Raw genomic sequence first — 23088 nt, 5'->3', positions numbered from 1 at the left:
CGCGGACAGCGAGAGTATATTGAACAACCCAACAGTAACAGCCATCAATAATTGATTTCTCTGTGAGGACCTCCAGGATAAATAGATCTGCTTTGCTTTTAATACGCTGTTAACAGCCAACTTAGGCACGATTACTGAAGCAAGATTTTGAGAGGGACTTTCACTCAATGCAATATTCACATTTTTGGTAGTCTATTATATTATGATCTGAAAATTCTTCCACCAGTGGTTTGGCCCCTGCAGACACGCCCACCAAACAGGGCAAACACATCTTTATGGCTGCAGACAGGCGCTGCAAAACGTCGCAAGCAGGCCACATTAATTAAGGGGAAAAAAGCTGCAGAAAAACGTTTAAACATTGAACACACAAATTGTCATACATGACTGGAATAAAAACAATATTTGCAGCGTATCTGTCCATAGAGACATGTGGATTGCTGTTGCCAAACCCTTTTACGCCTGTCTGTGCGTAACGTACCTTATCAGTCCACTTTCATTTTCCGCAATGAGCAGATCGTCATGGATCATTGGCATTAAATTAGCTGGATGTCGGACTCTTGATTTCTGATTAGAGATCAATATTGCATAAAAAACACCTCAAATGACTAAAAGGCTGAATATTAATTAAGGAACAACGTCGGTTTGGATTTCTCAACGCATGGACGGACATTGACCTGGACTGTCTTGATGTGTGGCTGTTATGTCATGCTGGAAAAACTCGGTATCACTATTCAGTATTCCTGAAATCCTAGTTCCAAACCTGTTGCTGATTTTTAAAAAAAGATGTGTCATGTTAAATCGAGAACAGCAGGATTAATCTGTTTGCGCAACTGTGCCTATTTTTCTATTATCACAAATAAAAGTTTTAAATAAAATTACAACAAAGTGATTAAAAAAACAAATAGCAGTGGCTTTTAAAAGCTTATTCTCTAATCTGCATTTGCGATATTAGTACATGGGGAAGGGGGAGGGGGTCGCAACAGCTTAGTATTAGGTAAAATCTTTGAGGTTACATCAACCTCTGAGTGTAATGTATGGACCCGGCGCTTCATTCTGACAGGCGCTCAAGTCTCAGTCCTATTGGGTCCAGCATTGATGGGAGGACTGCATAAATAGCGAGTGAGATGCGGCTGAGGATGAGATGAGTGGAGGAGCAGCAGAGGAAGTGGGAGGCACAGTTTGTGGTAGCTGCTCATAACTCACTGCAACTGTTCGCTGTGGTGGCAACTGGACTCTGACTGAGCTACAATTTCAACTCTCTTCTCACTCACAACTTTATTTTTTTTCGCCTCTCCCGTGCATGCGTGTTGTTTCTTCACCTGCACTGTGCTCCAAGTTTGTCGGCGCGTCCCTGCCTGTTCGCTGCAAACCAAGAGGGGAAACATTCACTGCGTTCCTTCCGCTGCTTGTTTTTGAACTGATTTGAAAGCAAGATGATGATAATAATCGCGGAGTTTTTCGTGGTTATTTTGAAGGTGCTCTGGGCTTTTGTAACTGCCGGGGCGAAATGGGTTGTGCGTCCCAAGGAGAAGAGCGTGGCGGGACAGGTATGCGTGATCACCGGGGCCGGAAGCGGCCTCGGGCGGCTCTTCGCCAAGGAGTTCGCCCGGAGACGAGCGATACTGGTGTTATGGGACATAAACAGCCAAAGCAACGAGGAAACAGCGGAGATGGTGCGGCAGATATACCATGAACTGGACACTCCCATAACCAAAGACGGTGAGTCCCGTTTTCTTTTGGAGCAATGAGGATGTCCCCAGGTTTTACGCACGGTCAATGTCCTGTTTTGCGCGTTAAGTAGCAAATCATATTTTATTATCTAGAAAATGAGCACACTCATTCACATGGCGAGCTGTGTAGACATGGTTGCAATGCCTTGCAGACATCTTTGCCTACAATTTTAGATTTAACACAACTCTAGCGGCTAAATAATCACTCAGGTGAGCTCTTATTTTCCAAAAGTGTGCAACACTTGACTGAAAAGTGACGATTAACCCTATAATGCCTATCATATTTGATACACAACATATTGTGACCTCCATGTCATCCACATTATCAGTACTAGAAAACACTTTGTATGAAACCTTGACCTCATTGTATGAAAAATTACCTCTGTGATAATCACAGCTTCATTAAACTTTACATTCACAAACTGGAGACCTTGGATGGTTTTCCTGAAAATGTCTTCTGAGGAAAATGTTAAGTCCATCTTTGTTTGCCTGAATGAGGGCAGATATTTTTTTGCCATTTACAATGCACTGAAAAGATGGTAAAAAAGTTGCTATTTGGAAAAACAGCAGTTGAAGTGTTCCAATTGCTATGAAAAATGTCTGTCTCTAAAAAAAAAAGAGACATTTTTGTGATAAATTGATGACCATAAAAGCCCAAAGTATCAAATACAAAATGATTTCCATGTGTGCAGTTTTTTATTTTTTATTTTTCTACATTTTGTCAAAAAGGCCCATCATCACATCAATTAAATCCTTTTTTTTTTTTTTAAAAAAAGAATTTTCTGGCCATTGTTTCATTATTCGGGCTTAACATAGCCTACATCCCTGCAGACTAACACATCACCACTACTTTTAAATGTTTGCCCATCTTATTTCACTCAACAATTCTGATTTGTTAGTTTTAGCTGTGCCCATTTTTTAACTGAACGCTTTTATCCTCTCTTTTCTCCTCTAGGGCCTGTTGGAGGGGTCGAAGAGGTCCCACCTTTCCAGCCGCAGGTCTACACCTACGTGTGTGATGTGGGAAAGCGGGAGAGTGTGTACTCCACAGCTGAGAAGGTGCGTCGAGAGGTGGGAGATGTGGACATACTGATCAACAACGCTGGCGTCGTCTCTGGCCACCATCTCCTGGAGTGCCCTGACGAGCTGATTGAGCGCACCATGGTGGTCAACTGCCATGCCCACTTCTGGGTGAGTTGAAGCATGCCAACTTGTATGTAGATATGAGGATTTACAGTTTGATGGTTTGATAAATGCGCTTCAGTTTCCATGAGCACTGTGTTATCAGATGTGCTTATTGTGATGCCAGGTCCCAAAGAATCTATCTTGCATCCTTAATCATGATCTTATCCCTCCGTGTGCCAAACTCAAAGGTGTGTGCCTCCCAGGATTAACAAAGCATGACCATAAATAGTTGAAGTACATGTTCAGCTCTGATTTCTGCCAGAAAAAAGTCACGGGTTTGGCTTCTTAAGTCCTTCGTTGCTTGTTGGCATCCCCCGCTCAGTGATGATCCCCGTGGTATGTCAGCCTTTCCGTCTCTCTCCTCTCAGATCTGCACAAAGCTGACTTGCGTGATGGAAGCTGGGGGTTCTGTTTGTGGGCTGGATCAGCTCACCACATTGTGTTGGCAGGCGGTGATTTGTTGTGTATCAGATTTTACTCTGGCTGCGTTCTTTTGGCCTTTTTCAGTGTGAAACTGAAAGGCTACATGAACTTGACGGAGTGAATATGTTGCACTTTAGATAAGCATAAGCTGCAGCGCTGAACAGGGCAGGTGCTATCATGGCGTTTTTATATGTGCACTTTGAGGGCACATGATGGTTGCAGCCCAGCAATGAGAAATCCAGTGTAAGGAGTGGTCTTCCTGATGAGAATGAGAGCATTTGAGCCTTTCTCTTCTGATCACAAAGATAATTGATTGCATTGCTTGGCTACGGCCACCTGTGGGACACTTGTGATTGCCCACAAATTGGTTTAAAGGCCTGCTGTGGAGTAAATTGCAAGGACTGAGACTGTGTCCTTTGTCTGGTGCCATAGCCTTGAATTGACCATTTCGTCTTTGATTGTATTTATCACAATATATTGAGCAATGTGTCTGGTGAGGCGGATGATGCTCATTTTGAGACTTTTGCCGCCGGCTCGTCTTTTTTACGGAGGAGTGCATTCTCAATGATACCATGAAACCGCAGTGATTTGAAGCTCCCTAATTGAGCATGAAAATCTCTTGTGTTGTCAGTCAGACAGGTTCGGTTTTTCCTCCTTAATGGATGCTCCATTCAACTATTCATGTGCCGCTCCGCTGGCTACCTCCACGTTCTTTTTACATCCAGGATTTGGAGTCAGGATCCAGTGGTTGGGTGGCAGATTTGGGATTTTTTAATAGGGTTCTGTATTTGTGTTCTCCCATATTCTGTGGAGAGCATGGTTTCTTTAGGGGTGGGGGGTGGCAGATGAAAGAAGGACTTAATGAATGGCGACAGCCAGAATGGAGGATGTGGTTCATTAAAGACACAAGCTAGATGAATAGAGCTTAGACTAACAAGGACCCATCCACTTTCCTGTCTAACACAAACACAGTACAGTTATTCAATGCATTCTGGTGCTACATTACACAAACCTTTTGATTATGTTTATCCATTTTGAACAACAGGCCTTTAAAATGGTTTAATTGTGGTTTATGATTCAGCTAATACCCTCAGTTTAGTCATACAAAGTTTGAAGTGTATCTTGTTTATTTAGGATCATGCCTCAAGGCATTTTTATTGAATGCTGACACTAAAGGGATGTCACAAAAGAGGAGTTTGTCTTTCCTGAAGTTTGAGATTTAATCAAAGGGCCACTCTGCATTTTTTCATTTTGATTTCCAGACACACAGCTCCACCTTTTCTTTTCTTTTTTTAATACTTCAGCAATCAACATGGTTGGTCTGCTTGCATTCTGTTTCAGGAGTATTAATTTTATTCCATCTGTTAAGCGTCACTATTTGGCAAGACATCATAAGTTTGGCCACTCAGGGAGACATGAGAGCGGCGATGTCAACCCCCAAAACTTCTCAGCCTCTCTGCGTTAATCCTTGCCAGTTATTGAAACTTCCCACCCAGTTTCTCAAGAGCAACATGACAGCAGGTTCAGAGCCTTCCCTGCATTTAAAATGCACCACAAAGTGTAATAAAAAAAAGCAAAAGGAAAGCCAGCTGACAGATTTGTATAAGTTCTTATTTGTTGGACGGTGTAGTGGGAATACGACAGAGATGGAGACAAGCGCAGGAAAAGGATGGTAATTGCAGTGTGTGAGTGAGTGAGTGTGAGTGTCTGCCAGAGCAGCCAGTTCAGACCCCACACTTCTTCTGTCCTCCTTCCACAGGCCCCTCTGACTCCTCCCAACCTGATTTGGAGGCAGTGGGTGCAGCTGCATGGCAGTCACGGAGGCCAACTCTGTTCATCCGGCTCTGCCACACACACACACACACACACACACACACACACACACACACACACACACACGGACAAACAGCTATGATTCAGCTCCTCAGTGCTTTTAGGTTTTTTATGAGGCAGGGGGTCATAACATTTAATTTGTTTGATGATGCTTTGATTAGTCCAGCTGGCAGTTTGTGATGTTCAACCCTCAGTGAGAGAACTGTACATTCCCCATCCCAGTATGACTAAAAACTAAGTGTCACCAGAGTTTGTTTTTGAAGATTAGTGTGTGTGTCTAGTGGAATGACATGAAAGGAAATCATCCTCCGCATCTTGAGCTGGTTATCCAACAGGTGGTTCATGAACAATAAGCAGCAATTCCCCTCACGTGGAAATCCTACCTCTCTTGTGCAATTACATGAAAGCGCAGAGCGCTTGACAGTGACATGGCGGGAAAAGAGCAGAGGAAAGAAAAGAGGAAGGAAGGCAGTGCCTTCCCATCCACAGGCGAGGCGAGAGGGTAATGGTAAGCTGCTGCTGACCCACTTTATCTGACAATTGGTTTCTTGTCTGTGGATCAGCTTGACAAGATGCCAGGCGACAGGAGCCAAGTTCTGCAGGCTGCATTCCTGCTGTAGCCAGAGAAAGGAGGCAGCCAGGCAGAAGGGTCCTACTTGACTGGTTTTATATGGGCCCCTCCTCAGGCCTGGTGCACCTGTACCCCTCTCTAGATCTTGCTATGACTACTCTCATGTTGGGTCTCTGCTGAGCAGGTACCTGTTCACATCTCAAGGGATGGGATTAGGGGGTAAGAAGAAGAAGTCAACGAATCCACTTGGACATGAAAATATTCTGTAAACTTCGACTTGAAGCAACATTTTATCTTCTGATGTTTGACTTCTAAAAGCACTGCCATTACTACAGTACACATACATAGTTTTTTTTTTTTTTACATGCAGAGCTATCATTTATCGAACACTTCTTTAAAAAGTGTGTTCAAACCAAACAACATTAAATAGACTTAATGAAATTTAAAAATGTATGTGAAAATAAGTCATATGAAGTAAATTTAAATCAGAATTTCAAGTTGTCCTTGGTTGATATAAGTTCTTCAGGTAAAACATTCAATATTCTGAGTTTAACAGCCAAGGTCTAATCAGTGAGTCTACTACATCAAAGGTTTTCAACTGAACGAACCCCTTGAAACAGATACTAAACTTGCTTTGCCCAGGGCCACCTGCAAAATAAAAAAACATTAAAAAAAAGCAACACACATCTCAGTCTGTGATGGATGGAAAAAACATCTGGTAAAGTAAAAATAGAAAGATTCGCACACAAAGTAGCTCCTGTTTATGCAGGCTCGAAATATTACACAGCATTAAAATCCCTCTCACGGAAGCTACTTGATGTGCAGATCTTTTTATTTCTACTTTACCACTTTTGAAAAATGATAATGATAATAAGCAAACATTAATAATTAACATACAGTATAAATAATCAGCCTGGACCTCTGTCAGGAGTTCAGAGGAATCTTCACCTGGCATTTTTTTCTGTAATGCACTCTGGCAACTCACAGTCAAAGCACAAAAAAAAATATTTTGGTCATAGGGTCAACCAGCATCCTACCGAGGGCCAGATTTGGCCCACAGCCCGAAAGTTGAGTATCCCTGCCTTACAATATAGAGGAAATACAGGGGGACCCCCTCATGTATGTCCCATGGAGTAATTTGATGTTGCCTATTTTTTACACTTCTAAAGTCTTAGTTATGTAAAAGAACAAAAAAGAGAAATAAACAAGATAAGGCTAGAGGTTTAGTCAACTGTAGCAGAGGCTGACTGATGAACATGGCCACCGCAACGTGACCAATCTGCATCCACCATCTCTGACGACCTGTAAACGCGACCCACTCAAATTCCACGATCTGTTGCAGGATCAGACGATTGAACTCTGGGATTTTTCTCCCTCTCCTTCATTCTCTCGTCCAGAGAGAAGTCAGCCCAATTAAATGGCCATCTGGTCTGATGCTAAGGCCAATATTTTGTTCATATTCCTGTTGGTCAGGCTCTAGCACTAATGCAGCCTGACACCCCAGCTGCAAGACGCTTTGTGTGGCTTAAATGCTCCTGGGGGCACACACCAATTAGGGGGTGCAGCGGGCAAGGCACCCCCACATAGGCCAAGGAGGCCCGACTGTGTCAGCGGGTAATTTAGCGGAACAAGGGAGCGTTGAGACCCAATTACGGCCGCTCTGATGTAAGACACGAGCCCCTGGTTGCCTTCACACATTTTGTGTCTGAGAGGTCAGCGGGGGTCATACCCACATGCCAGAGCTGCCATGAGAAGCAGGACATCACAGGAGGGTGGGAGAGAGACGGGACGTTTGTTCACGTTTTGCCCCGTCCTCCCGCTGAGGGACTCAGCCTTTCCTCCATCAGTTCCACTTATTTTCAGACCACTCAGCAAAATACTCCAGTTGTATCTGAGTGTTGGCTTTAGCCGGAGAGCACTGTGCCAGATCAAGTCATTCCCTGCTCTCTGAAAGTTGCTGTGGGAGTGGGAAACTTTGGCTCAAGTCAGGTATGGGCATATCTTAAGTTAATGCTTCATTTGCACGCAACTCTCTCCCTCATTCACTGCCATTCTGGCTCGCAGAGGCCTTTCTCAGCTTTGCCCAGGCCTCATGTGCTCTCGCTCCCTCTCTTTGGGCCCCATCATTTGATGAGTTGAATATTGCAGCAAAAAAAATTATGCCCGCAAAAAAGTGCAGATGTTTGGAGCTGAGTCAGATCAGTTGTACTGTACCTTGCTAAAGAACTCAAACGGTGAAGTCATCATTCTCACTGAGGCCTTTTTTGGGATCTGACTTATTCCTTGCTGGGTTTTTTTACAGCACCAAACGAGGAGGAATACAGATGTAAAGCTTAGCAGAGATTACACCAGAAGTCAGTCTAGGTCCGATGCAGTTAATCTCTGGTTGCAGTTTTATTGAGGCTTTTCCTCCCTTGCCAGTGGTTTCATGGCTGTACTACCTGGTACCATGCGCTCTCTGGCTCTGCGCTCCCCTCCAGCAAATGTTTACAGAGCAGGCTGAATCATTTATCTGGCCACACTTAAATACTGTACCAACCAATGAAATGGATACCTTTTAGTTATATGACCGCAGAAATATTAGGGGCTAGGAATGAAACTGTCAAAAGGAATAACAAATGCTCACCCCAATTTTTCACAAACCAAAGTGATGCCTACAAATGTCAAAATTGGCACTGAAAGTGCATGGATTAAGCCTCATTCCGATTGCACAAAAACCCACTAACAACTTTTAATGCAATGAGAATGCACACAATCTGCATTCCCACCCGCGTCAAATGACTCTGCAGTAGACATGGGTATTTATTGCCACTAGATCCCATCAGCATTGATGGAAACACAACACCCGGGCGAACACGCTCGTTTCAACTTCTAATTGACGAGATGCAATGACTAATTACCGTCCATCTCCTCCTTGGCAGTACTAAAACATCAATCCAAATTAGTCTACACCGAGTTTGAAAGAGAATAATGCACTCATCTACTGCTGAGCCGTGTACACAGCCCTGTTCTACTGGCAACGGAAAAGCTGTATATTGCCTATTTTTAGCGGGTTTACCCATGTTTGAAAAACCCATGCATGTGCTGACTTTGGTGGGAAAGGGGTATTACTTGTAAAAATTGGTGCTGATTGAAGTGCATGGACTGACTGTTTCTGCACCACTTAGAATCTCATGTTATTGTGACATAAACATGTTTTCATTTGCAACCTCAGTGACATTTCAGAGTAGTGTTGCATGCTACATTGTTCCTCACTATGGCAGCAAACATCTGACTGGAATACATCTAGCAGCACTCCCAACAAAAGGCCTGCGGGTTGTTTGTAGACCTCCTAGAGAGAGAGTGATTGGTCAGTTCCTGTCATTGCCGTCACATGTCACACCTGCTGATTGGCTCATGCTGAGTCCAGTGTCAGCAGACGGACAGAATGAGGAATTAATCCATAGCTTAATCAACTGCTCTCTGAATCTCCACCGCAGGGTCTCTTTTCTCACCACCTCACTAACTGTCATCAGACTGGCCGGTGAAACCACTCGGGCTCTCACGTGGCACTTGGGTGAAACTCTTTCATCTCAGAGCTCATCTCGCTGCCGATTGTTCTGCTGCTCGGGCAGGGCGCGAGGCTGTGCAGGTAGACGAGAGGCTGAATTGTATTGTTGTTGAGTGAACGAAGGCCTATGATTGGTGTTGTCACCAAGTCTTTAGAGCCGGGCCCAACGACGGGCACCAGATCTGTGTGGGAAAAGCACAGATTGTGCAGCGGCGCACACATGCGTACACACGCGTACACACACACACACACACACACACCACATACCTGTTTGTTCAGTGAAGAAGGGAAAACCCTCATCCTTCTCTTCCTTCAACATCTAATTCACACCTTTCACAAAGGAAACTTTTACTTTCATATTTGCAAATACTGCACCTCTTGTGCACAGTGTGATTTTTTTTTTTGTGTGTGTGTGTTATGAATTCTCATTCAGACGCCTCTCTCTGCATCACCATGGAGAAGTGGGGGAAACAGATGGAGAGGGGGAATAAGAGGGAGACAGAGAGGATCAAAGGGCTTTGGCACAGACAAACTGCACAAGTGAACTAACCTTCCTCTTTTTTCCCTTTGCCCTTCTGTCTCTTCTGTCCTTCCCCCAGACCACCAAGGCGTTTCTCCCCAAGATGCTGGAGCTGAATCATGGTCACATTGTGACGGTTGCCAGCTCCCTGGGTTTATTCAGCACAGCTGGAGTGGAGGTTAGTATCATACACAACAACACATACACATCCCATCGTTCCCACCATCCAAAACCAGTGCCTTTTCTCCGAAGGCCCCAGCGTGCCAGCTAGCACACTGCGCAGAGGGAGGTTAGGCCCCCTTTCTCTAGTTGTTCCTCCACCCGTTAAATTAAGGGACACAGATGAGCATTGGGGAGCCTCTTATAGATTCCTCTATCTTCAGCAGTGGGGGTGTGGGGCCCCTATTGGGCTCTGGCCCCAGGGCCAGAATAAGCTGACAGCTCCCCAAGGGACAGAGACATCTTCATCACTGCTTTGTGAACAACTTGGTGCTCGCTCAGTATTCAGTTCACAGCAGCTTTCAATGGATAAGGTTTTCCTTCCTATAGTTTTTTGTCTCCCCCAGTTCTTTTAGTTATTTTAATGTACATTAAAAAATTAAGTAGTGTCATTCATCTCCATAACCACAGAGGAGTCAAACTTTTTAGCCCTCTTAAAAGGTTTTATTTTGGTATTTCAGAGTCCTCATTTATCCGCCTGGCTGAGAATGGTGTCATTTTCAGATGGTCTACAGGGACTACTACTCCGCTTGCCTTTGTTTTTATAGCTGCACGTTTGCTTTTGTTGTACAGGCATTCATCCATAATGATTAAGTCCCCCTTCAAAGGAACAGGAGTTTAGTCAGTTTTTGTCAAGCTATTATGCTTCCTGGAAATGCCTTGAATGTGATTTCAGGCGTGCACATTAATTTCAGGGAACCAAAGCCCTCGCTTGTTATGTGGGCACAGTCAAATCTCTTTATCCTCCCTGTGTTTATCGACATGCATCTGTGTTTGCCCAAGTCTTTTTTTAAAAAGATTATTTCCACGGCGAACCACATCAAAACCTTCCTGCCAAGCCGAGCAGTCCTCTGATGCACAGGAGAAGAATGCTAATGAAACCGTAGAACAGCGGACAGGCTCGCTCAGGTTTTTGTGGCTGTATCATTAACAGCAAGGAGAGACCTCTGCGCCTGTGGGGCATGTTTGATAATGTTCTCTGTGGTCCCTGGGTGCGGGCAGGGGCACAGTTTTACAGGGCTAACCTGTTCTCTATTTATTCCCTCAGGATTACTGTGCCAGTAAATTCGGTGCCATTGGGTTCCACGAGTCACTGAGCCATGAGCTGAAGGCCTCAGAGAAGGATGGCATCAACATGACGCTGGTGTGCCCTTACCTGGTCGACACGGGAATGTTCAAAGGCTGCAGGATAAGGTTAGCTCTAACACACACACACACACACACACACACACACACACATACACACACACACACACACTAGAAAATATAACTGTTTTTTGTGTTTTAAAGCCCTCTTGCACCTGGGATGAGTTAGTCATCTCTAATTTTCACTGTGTAAAATTGCCTCGCAAACACCTTTTTGAAGTTCAAAGCAGCAGCTGACGGTTTGTGTTGTGTTACAGAGAAATGATAAAGTCACTTGTTTGCTATTGGTCGGCGCTCTGCCTAAACAAAGACTTTCCCAGGGGAAAACCTCACCAACAGGTGCACCTGGGCTTACTCCCCCCTTCTGCTGCGCTTATAGTCCTCACTTTGTTTGATGGTTACAGTCAGCAGGTGGCACGTTCTCTGGCTTTATTGTCTCTCCGCTTTGGAGCAGTCACTATTACTGTGTGCAGGAACTGTTTACAACCTTTGTAATTTCAACCAGTATGACTCAGAGCTGTGGAGTCAAGTCAGATTTAAGTAACAAATTTGATGAATTTACGCTTGACTTGAAACTCAACTTGGACTTTAACACAATTGACACATGATTTCCCTTGGACTCTGAGCCTTTTTACGCGAGAATACGTAATATCTTTACTCAGGCCCAAAGATAAAAACATATTCTATTTAAAAAGTGCCATGAATCAATTTATTTCCTTGAATCAGCCAACACTTATGCTACTCATTTCCTGCAAATCGACACTAAATTCCCTAGATCCACTTTTTTTTGAACCAATCCAAAAAAATGATACCAAAGATAATTTCCTTAGACCACTTGTTGGTCAACAAAAACAAACTGCTGTATGCAAAACATTCAGACTGAAATTACAGAGACGCAACAACTTCCAACAAACTGCATGTTTTAAAACGTATTGCTAGTTTTTGTGAATTTAATTCATTCTAACTTCGTTGTTAAAATTGCATTAAGTTTGGTAAAGAGTGCATTATGAATTGCTAAGGACTCGAAGATCAAAGTTTAGGACCTGAGACTTGAGCGCAGACACCTAAGAGACTTGCAAAATATTGCACAATTTATTGCCCTTATACCAAAAAAGACAATATTCCTACTAAGCTGTTCACATGTCTAATGAAAATAAATATTTCACTAAGACTCCTGTTTACATGCAGCAGTGCATACTCATAATAGCGTGCCTTAACACGTCGTTTATCACGTCCAGATATGTATATATATGATAAGTTGAACTGCTGGAGCCATTGGTCATTTTTGCTTCTTTGCATCAAAATAGGATTTTTCACTACTGGTGGCGGACTTGTTGGATGCTCTCTTCTTCCTTCATCCTTTTGAGAAGGCTGCTGCAGCGATATTTGCATATAAACGTAGCCACTGATTTGTAGTATCACTGTATTCATGGATTGACTAACTGTTCTGAATGATTTAAAATATAATCGTCTTTCCTAACCAAATTTCAAATCTTGGCCAGTCTTCAATTTCAATTTACTTTATTATTTGTAAATCTACACAGTTTTTCATGAAACTGGCTAATGAAATGAGACTTTTCACAAATCCTCATTACACGCACAGCACACATGCGCAACAAGTGGGTAACACAGTGTCAGTCATGAACTGCGTCCCTGTAGCAATTTGGGGTTCTGGTGCCTTGCTCAGGGGGCACCTCAGCAGTGCTCAGGAGGTGAATTGACACCTCTTCAGCTGCCTGTCCGCTCTTTATACTTTGTTTGTATGGGGACTTGAATCAGCAACCTTCTGGTTCCCAAACCAAATTTCCACGGATTGAGCTAATGCTGCAAATTAGACTTCAAGTTCCCAGAATTCAGGGCCAGTAAATAACTGATATGTTTTAATTTCCATTCAGAAAGGAGATCGAGCCTTTTCTGCCTCCCCTGAAGCCAGAATTCTGCGTCAAACAGGCCATGAGGGCCATCCTCACTGACCAGCCCATGATTTGTACACCTCGCATCGTCTATATGGTCAACTTCATGAAAAGGTGAGCTGCTGTCACTCTATTATTTTCCCATACACCCCCTCATTTAATGTCGTTACTCTCGATAAACCATACAGTATTCTGTGTCACTAACCTTATCCCCGTCCCATCTCTGCAGCATCCTGCCCTTTGAGGCCATTGTGTGCATGTACCGGTTCCTAGGCGCCGACAAGTGCATGTACCCCTTCCTAGCTCAGCGAAAAGAGGCCATGAACAACAACGAGGCGAAGAATGGGATCTAGGGGGCGCTGTTTGTAACACGAACAGAGGCACATAAACCTGCAAGCATGAGGAAACAACCACTGAGGATGAAAATGGGGAAGACGGAAGGAAGGAAAGAAGAAAAGACTGAATCTAGACTGGTGCACTTGCATTGAGCAAATGCAAAGGTTAACCATATTGTTCCTCTGGAACAAAGAAAGCTGTGTACTACACAAAGGATTTATTTGACTTTGTTTTGTCTTTTTTTAAGTTTGTTTAAAGAAACCAACATCTATATACTGTGTCACTAGTTTTTGAAATCATACAGAAAAGCTATCCTATAATTAACTATTTACGTAATGTAGTCACCGGCCTTATCTAGTGTCATTGTGGAAATATACAGTATGTTACTGTACAAACAGTAAAAATTTTTGTTTTTCACTTATTTTATTTTTGTAGACATGCACTGTAATTTCAGATTTTTCTCTACACTGCCAGCATTACTCTGTGTAGGAGGATACAATGCAGCATTTCAAACTACACGTCTCCCCACGCAGAGGCTCTTTGTAAGGCAGTCAGGAAATTTGTTTGCAGCTTTAGAAGGCTCTGATTATAGTTTGTGCCATTCATAATAAAAAAGCAAGATAAATACGTCACTATTAAAGTTTACCATATTTCGTTGTCGTTGCTCAAGTTACATACATGTAGCATAAATGTTGATAATGAAGTCTACGCATTCCAAATGGGACATTCAATGGCCAGACTGGGCTGACTTATTTTTTTACAGGGGTTTTCTGTGTTATGAGACTCAACGCTGTCCCTTTAATGGTCTTGTTATTTCAGGCCTGTGTCGACTAAAATCTGAAATAAAAAGCTGGGGAGGGAGTCTGCAGGTTGAATTAGCAAGAGGGGTGTAAATCACAAGTTTCATCAAGATACAAGATATATCGATTCTTTGGACAGTGATGTTTGCTGATATCACAAAGTCTGCCATGATATGATTTCAGTTCAATTCAGGGGCCTGCGATCGATAGGAGACGATATCAGTAAATGTCTTTGTTTGGCTGCTTGTCTACCTGGCGCTTGGCCGCTAGCACTGTTTGAATGTTTAAGAAAGAGGTGTGCTTGGGCAGAAATGGTAACACAAACGTGAAGGGAATTTCAAAATAAAGGCGTATTTTAGGATGACGATATGTATCGATGTTTTCACCCAGCATTGGAGGTGAATGAATCGATCTTTATCGATCCAGATCGATGTATCGTCACACCCCTAACTAGCATGTGTGACACATTCAGAATGTACTGCTTTGGGAGAAACTGAGAGAAAATGAATTCATACTTCTCTCATTTGTCTTTATTTTCAAGATCTGTGGTGTTTATATTGTAAATGTATCTGTTACCAATATTATTTGTTAAATAAAAACAACCCAACATAGGCTGTAACTCCAGGCTGTCCCAACACTGACATGTGGTTGAGGGAAATGTATTAAAGACACTAGCTTTCCATTATTTTTTCCAAAGTAACACTTTAACTATCCTGTCCATAGTCCACCATGTCCAGTTAAAGTGAATTGTAAATGTTTAAATGTTGTGAATACCCCAGTATCCCAAAATGACTGTCTCTACCATATTTGATGTATGAATATTTTATATACCTTTGGGACAACAAGAGTTTTTGAAATTCAACTACATTCCAATAGGCGTCATCCCTTCAGTCACAGCGATGAGCCTAAATTCTCTACCTCTTAATTTTTGCCATTTTTTTGACAGTATGACATAAGCCTCTTTTTTTTTGTAATTTTCTGAAGACCGCTCCATAGCAGAGCAAATGTGGTTCCAATGTTTAGTGTCTCTACCTAACTTAAATTAATAAAAGTGATTTAGATTATTAAATGGTGTGTTGTCATTACCTACATGTTCAAATTAAGGTAAAAGGTCCAGTGTGTAAGATTTAGGGGGATTTAGTGGCATCTAGTGGTGAGGATTGCAGATTGCAACCAGCTAAAAACTTCTCCTGGTTAAAATTCCTTTTCATTTACCTGACAGACACTATTCACAGAGGTCTCCTCCTCTGCAAAACAAACTGACCTGTTGATTTAAACCAGTAAACACATTGAATAAAGCAGTTCTATGTAATAAAACTGTTTTCTCAACGCTGCTCATCTTGGCTGGGCTGCTAACCATGGTGGCCAACACAGAAACGGGAAAAGGGAAAACGTATATGGCCCTATCTAGAGTCAGTGTTTGGCTTATCTGTTCTGGGCAACTGTAGAAACATGGTAGTGCAAGAAGGACCTGCTCACAAATTTGTGTTTTTAGGATGGCAAAGAAATGTGATATGTAATGTCTTTGTTATTGTCTAGAAAGTGCTGCCAAGGTATATATTATGCGTCACACTAAAGGCTGATCTTGTGTTAAAAATCATGCCCATTGTGCCTCTTTTGATTGCGGGATGCAGGTATGCAGCGCATAATCACACACCGGAGCAGCATGAAGAGGCCGTCGTTCAGTTCAGTATAAAAATGCAAAGGAGTCATAAAGAAAGGACTTTGTGGGCGCTCTATAGTGCGATCTCTGTGTAAAAAAGGCTTCTGATTGGCTTACCCTGAAATTCTTACCTTAACCAATCTCACTTCTCTTGCCTAATCCTAACCAGTCTGACCAACAAAGGCAACGAGTGCTGGCTAATCAGAGGGAGCAGGGTGGATCATTCCTTTGCTAGCCTTGAAAATGCAAATTTGCAACCAGCTCCCTATGTGGATATAAAAACGGCTCATTATATGGTAACAAAAACACCCCGATTGTTATTTTCAGGTGATTATATACTCAAAAAAACATACTTATCAAATAATATTTCATGTCTGCGAGTAAATCCCTCTAAATCCTACACACTGGACCTTTAAATAGCAAAGAAAAAATGGGACATGTCTACCTAAGTTGGCTGGAAATAGCACACTGATAGGAGGAAATTCTCTTCATTACCGTCCGTGTTTTCACACTAACAGTCACTCGCAGTAGTGGATATTTGTTATTCTGCATTCTGTGAATCACCACAGTCAGTGACAGGAAAGAGGATCTTCTGCAATGCTGATGAGCTGAATTGTTGAAACGACACCCACCCAGCCCTTTCTCCTCTTTACGACTACTCTTTTGACTGGTATCGGTATCACTGTCCTCCCACATTGTACCACACGGTGAGTCAGGCGGCCTTTAGATATGGGTGTTGGTTAAAAAGGGCAAGAGCCATCTGTCTTTGTCAGTAAATATACTGTATGTGCAGCACATGACAGGATTACCCAAGATTCCAAAGAAAAGGTCACATTGTCAATCAGTAAAAAGTGAAGAGGATACAGAAAAGGCAGTGGTGGAATGTAAGTAAATGCACTTACTCAAGTACTGCACTTAATTTGAGGATCTACTTAAGCAGTTTCTTTTCATGCCACTTTACACTTTTATTCCACTTAATTTCTGAGGGAAATATTCTACTTTTTTCTTTACTGCATTTACCTGAGAGCTTTAGTTACTAGTTTGTTAATTACATTTTTTGCATTTAAAAAACATATGAAGAGTTTAGAAAATATGATGATTTGTTATAAATTAATATACCCAAATGATTAATGTCTATTAATCAATTACACAATTCACAGAAAATAAATTGGAAACTATTTTGATAAACATTTAATTCATTTTCTTTTTATAAACAATAATAATTTAAGTTTTTGGGGTGTTTTTTTTTTTTTTTTTAATCAAAGATTTTCCTATATTGGGTGCTTTTCGTGCTTTAAGTACATTTCTCTAGTTATGCTTACTTTTACTTACGTGACATTTTCAATACATGACTTTTAGTTTTATTAAAGTATTTTCACAACGTTGTATTGGCAGTCATACTTCACTGAAGGAACTGAATATTTCCTAAACCACTTACTAAAGGTAAGCAGTGGGTCACAAATTACATTTAACTTAATACAGAATAAAAATGCCACAGGACTTGGGCAGTCAAGGGGTTAGCAAACACATTCATCTACGCCTCTACCTGAGTTAAATCCCAGTTTTGGCAACTGTGTGCCCTGCTGAGACGTCTGGGAGCAACAACAATTAAGTTCCAACCATTTCTCCTGGAGCTGTTATGTAGCTGACCCCGACCGCTTACTTCCCTAAAGGGAAAGCAAGAAGAAAAGCCAAATTTCCTAATTGGTGTCAGCATCACATTCGGATGTCATGAGCTAGATTTGGACTCACATGCTCAAACTTCTGAGCTGTTTGTGCATGGCTGATTTTGAGGTCATGTCCTTGGTATTTGTCAGAAAATTTGGGGATTTTAGTGACCTAAGATGGTTTGTGATCTTTGAAAAACAGACTTGTTTCAAGCTGAATGAAAATGAACTTTTGGCAAATTTCACAGGATTTTCTCACCCCACAGAGGAGAATGTAATTCTGTTGGTTTTAAAGTCCTGTGCTGCGTTTAGAAGGAATCAGGCAAACGACAGAAGAAAAACGCTTTCTGGACCGCATGCGAAAAACAAATAGCCGAAATGGCAGAATAGTAAAACAAAACATGCATAACGCTATGTTGCGATGGTGATGTCGTATTGTTTACAAAGTAAACAATAAAAAACATTAAAGCCTCCAGAGACATTTTTTAAATTTAAACATATAACTCAGAATTTAATGTTGATTGCACCATGAAATGGCTATAGAACAATATTAATAAAATTTCTGGAAATTGAATGAAGGTGAACTGCAACGATCGGAGTCCATAGCAATGGTCAAAGTCAACAAATAATGCCTTTTTACATGATTTACCTGGGCATATAATCAGAAAATGAATAAACATCTCCTTAAAACTGGGTTCTTTTTAGGCCATGAAAATGAAAACAATAAATTTTTTCTAGAGTTCTTCTCCAGACATGTCTTCCTGTTTGCGTGCAGAAGTTGCCTTAACTCGGACAAAAACAACTCCCTTTGAATGAGTTGTTGTTGTTTTGCCCAAGGAGGAATAACAAGATCATGAGCCTGGGCCTCGAAGGCTTGAACTAAAACTAACTAAATCTGGGTCAGATAAACCACGTCTTCAAAGCATCACTGCCATTCCTCCACGGTCAGTTGTCAGCAGATCAATTCTCATTAAAATGAACCCTAATCCTGATGACGCAGAAAACACGCCTTAACGATTGTACATGCCAATTGATGTGTGTGTCTCCATACCAAAAACTGAGCTTTCCAGAGGCTTGTGAGGCTCTGACCACAAAGAAAAATGTCTATAAACCCTTTGAAACCTGAGGAAATTGGTTTGGTTTCCCACAAAAACAAGATAATGTGCAATTTAAGAAGATGTTGCCCAGAAATTAGCAAGAAATTAGTAAAATCCTACTTAATCTAAGGAAATAATCTGAAAATAAGAAGAAAAAAAGAAAGGATAATAAAAACAAACAAGAAAGTTACCCAAATAAGGGCTAAATATTAAGAACATATACATAAACATTTCTTTCTGAAAAATAATTTTAAAAATAGAATTATAATAATTTTATAGTTTTCTGGATATTCAGGTCATTCTCTTGTCACTTTTCACTATTTTCTTGCAATTTTTGGGACATTTATTGACAAAGTAGGTAACCTGCCCCTCCATGTTATTGAAATAAATCCAACCAATATGCTCAGGTTTCAAAGGGTCAAACAATTTGTGAAAGGTGTCTGAGCAAGCACAAGACAACTGAAAAAGGGTTAAATAACAGCATTATGATTTAGAAATCAGAACTCAAGAACAAACCAAATCTTAAAGCTGTTGAATCCAACATAGAGTCTGGCAGTTGAGCGATCCTCACACATCTATCAGTGTGATAGCGGACACTCCTCTCTCAACACAACAAATTGATTTCTCGGTCGGTGACAGCGAATACGCCCATCCTCAAGGCTTTGATTGCTCGCTGCGCGTTCCTCTGTGCATTACAGGGAAGCGCGGAGATGTCAGGGCTTCGGCAGCACACAGTGCTCCTCTGCCGTGACTAATCGGGGCTGGATAAAGTTGCTCAGTGGCAGATTAGTTCTAATATGAGGGAGAGTTGTACTGACAGTTTCAATCCCTCTGTGTACAGAAGCAATCAGCACCAAGTGCAGCTACTTCCAGCTACTGTTAGGACTCGGTTTTGTGAAATAGCCCTTTATGTAAGCACACACAAAAATGCTCTTGACTCATCCAGGGAAGAAAACTATTAGGATTTTGGCTTGAATCATTGCTTGGACATTCATCAACATCTATAGGATTCCCCTCACTCTTTTATCCTCCTGTTAATACAGCTCTAATTTAGAGGACTTCAGGGGGGTCGATGGCACATCATTCAGACGGAAAAATCAATGCCTCTGGCATTTGCTTTTGCATGGCACGGACGAGCTCCACAGCCCCATTGATTTTTGTTCTATTTTGGGCAGTAAGGTTCACTTCCCATATTGGCTGGTCGGAGCAAGGCAATTCATCTTGGGGTCTAACACGGCCCCAAGCTGGTCCGCCACTACCTGAACAAGCTTCTGGAATAGAGATCTGCTGCTAATGTGTGTGAACAGCCTTGGCGCTCCTCAATGGCTAGCAGATGTAGCTGCCAGCTGAGTCCATTAGTCAGCGAGGTTGAATTAGACCGCCGCTGTCCTGTTCGCTCATTCGTCTCGCTAATGGGAGAGGGCAGCAGAGTGGGGTTTGGTGGTGCAGAGGCGTTCCGCGTGCTGGAGGACAGCACAGGTAGGAAAGAAAGTAAAAGTGATGGGATGATGCAACGCGACCATATGATAGATAAGGTGCACACAATCATTGCTTGTGCTATCGGTCCAGCTGAGAGTCATAATGTTAAAGATTACGTGTCTCCATTTGGAAAACACAAAAAGCTTTTTTCTTTCACTGACTGCAGGATGTTTGTTCCCAGTACAAATTAACAGGATGTCATGGCATTAAAACAGTTGTGGTTAACTTGTAAAGCCAAATCTTAAAATATCACCCAAGAAGCACAGAATCAAACAGCGTCTTTGTCCTCAGAAAGTCATTTGATATATTTACTGTATCATATTTATCAGTAAAACTGTCAGCAAACCAGTCCTGGAAATGCTGCAGAGGGATTTCGAGGATAAGTCTGGTGAAATTCTGTTTTTCTTATTGTCAACAAATCCCAAGAGAAGACCAAAACCAAAGAAAGAACAATGAATTGATCCCACAACCAAGTACTGTCTGTGTAGCCAAAGCCTGATATATTATCTTCCTCATGTGCGAAATGCTCCATAATAATTACCATGGACACTGTGGGATATTTAAAGTCAAATCACACACAAGGGATGTAGACTTACCTTTTGGTAAAAGCTGTCAAGGTTCTGGGTCTAGTCACACGGAATTAAGTGAGATCAGTTTTTGGCTTCCCACATGCCTCAAGGCAGCATTTCCCAAAAACTCTCCTAAAAGTACCACTTGTCATGTTTTAGATCTCTCCCTGCTCCAACACAGCTGATTCAAATGATCAGCTCATGATGAACTCCTGAAGCTGCTTGATGACATTCATTCAGTTCAGCTGTGTTGCAACATCTGAAACATTTAGGACAAGTGGTACTCGAGGAGAGGTTTGGGAAACGCTGCTATAAGGTAAGAATCTCTTACAGAGGCTTTTTGATAACCTTAAAGTGCTTATGTGACAATATGTAAAGCTTTGAACATTTCAAAAGAGTCTAATGCTTCCTTGCATATTTGTTGTTCCGAATTTCAGTTGTATAATGCTTATGACATTAGCGCTCTGGGAGTATTCATTCAACTTATTATGATTTAGCTGACAATTATAACAGCTCTTCAGAGAAAAATGTTGATTGACTTAATTCCATTTTATTTATGCCAAGATTATATAAGCAAGTCCAATACTGTCATAATCACAATGCAACATTTTGCTTTTGTTTTTTTTTTCAGAACATTAGACTTATTTATGACATAATGGTAGACAATGAGCTAGCGTGCACCTACAGTACCTGCTATGTAGTTAAACGGAACTGTTTTCTTTATTAATCCTGAAATAATGCATTATTTTTGTAGAAAAAAGATTATATTAATTCTAGAGTTTTTCCCTACGCTGTCAATTCACACAGAAAGTATTGTGATATGAACTAATGGATTAATGGCTTTGTTCTTTTCACAAGATTTGCTGACAATATAAAAAAATACTGAAAATCCCCAGATTTACTCTATAAGATAAGGAATACTTTATGACACCATTGAGAGATGAGAAACCATGGTGAGCGGCACATAAATTTTGTGCTTGGAGACTCATCATTTGATTTATACACTCATGTACCACATGCATCTGCATCAGATAAAGCAGTGAATGATACTGAAAGAGAGCTGGAATAACAACACACTATTAAAATCTTTACTGCACTTTTGTTTTTGGAGCACAACTACCCAATTTGTTGTAATGTGCTTATTAAATTTCAGTAGTCATTATGACTAATGAATGCAGTAGCAAAGGCATTTAAGAGGTAAACGGTGCAATAAATGATATTTATGAGGACATTTTGAAGTCTTTTACTCTGAGATGTTTGAAAATAATTATTTGAGAAGTACTTTATGTTTGTTGTAAAGATTGTCTCACTTGTGTAAAATCTTTCTGAGAAATGAAAGCTACGGCAGGGCTTTGGGTCAGGTGCAGAGGCTTTTTGCAGACATGGGCTCATACAGTTTAAGATTGTGTATTGTATGCTTTCTGCAAAAGGACTAACTAGCTAAAATTTACCCAAATCTGGACCCTATTTGTAAAAAATGAATGTATAAATAAATGTAAATCAGTGCCCGCCAGTTAAATTACGAAGTTTTGGTCATGCTCTTGTCTGCATTCATTTTGGATTTCAATTCTTAAATCCCTGAGTGAATATTTATAATATGTTATCTTACTGTGTTCAACTGGAAGGGTCCTAAACCCGATTGTTATGCCAGATGGCTGAAGGATGTCATGTTCCATCAAAAACTAGAAAGATTAATTTACCCAAAGGCAGAAAAAGATAAGTTCAGAAAACTGAACCGCCTTGGAATGACTCATAATGCTCTTTATGAAGAACGTGTGGATCAATATGTAGCTGGACAGTATGTATGAGTCCATTCTCTTTCTCTCTTCTTTTTGTGCCTGTGTTTTCTTTTGTTTTCTCTTTGTTATGCAGCTTTGTGCAATTTCCTTGATTACTGCAATTTTTATTATAATTCTTGTCAATTGTGGGCAGCTGTAACCTGCTGGGATGGGACTGGGCCGTGAGTTGGACTGAAATTATGAGTAAGAGCAACCAGGGGGTCAGGAAAGGGGAGAGTGGTTTTATATTTTGTGTGTATAAATGGTGATTTTGTACTTATATAACTGAATATTTTGAAAATGCAATAAAGAGAAGTTTAAAAAAAGAAAGCTTTTTCCTCATCTGCCTTCAAATTGAAAGCTCATTCTTCAACTTGTGGATAGTTTAAAAAAAATATCTTAACTCAAGGTCAACTAACTTTTTCAAGGGCTTTCAAACACATCGCTTGATTAAAGCGCCATACTTTGGTCGTGTGAAGACAGCTAAGTAAATTGTATCCACCGCTGCAGACTGTTAAATGTGGCCACAAGTGCCAAAATAAGCTAGTAAATGGTAGAGCTGGGTATTGTTTAAAAAAATAACGACAGTACCAACACCCTTCAAGTGAT

The 23088-nt window shown here is 41.3% G+C and overlaps 1 protein-coding gene across 1 annotated transcript; it reads left to right on the top strand.

The window, feature by feature from the left end:
• Positions 1–1096: 1096 nt before the first annotated feature.
• On the top strand, positions 1097–15295 carry rdh10a (retinol dehydrogenase 10a). The gene is made up of 6 exons (XM_042510413.1): positions 1097–1719; positions 2686–2921; positions 9892–9990; positions 11080–11225; positions 13073–13204; positions 13320–15295. The coding sequence occupies exons 1-6, from the start codon at positions 1434–1436 to the stop codon at positions 13441–13443; spliced, it is 1023 nt and encodes a 340-aa protein (XP_042366347.1). The 5' UTR covers positions 1097–1433; the 3' UTR covers positions 13444–15295.
• The last annotated feature ends 7793 nt before the right edge of the window (positions 15296–23088 follow it).

Source organism: Plectropomus leopardus, chromosome 21 (genome assembly GCF_008729295.1).
Source record: "Plectropomus leopardus isolate mb chromosome 21, YSFRI_Pleo_2.0, whole genome shotgun sequence".
NCBI lineage: Eukaryota > Metazoa > Chordata > Actinopteri > Perciformes > Serranidae > Plectropomus > Plectropomus leopardus.
The sequence above is the reverse complement of the archived record's forward strand: the minus strand, read 5'-3'. Positions and strand labels throughout refer to the sequence as shown.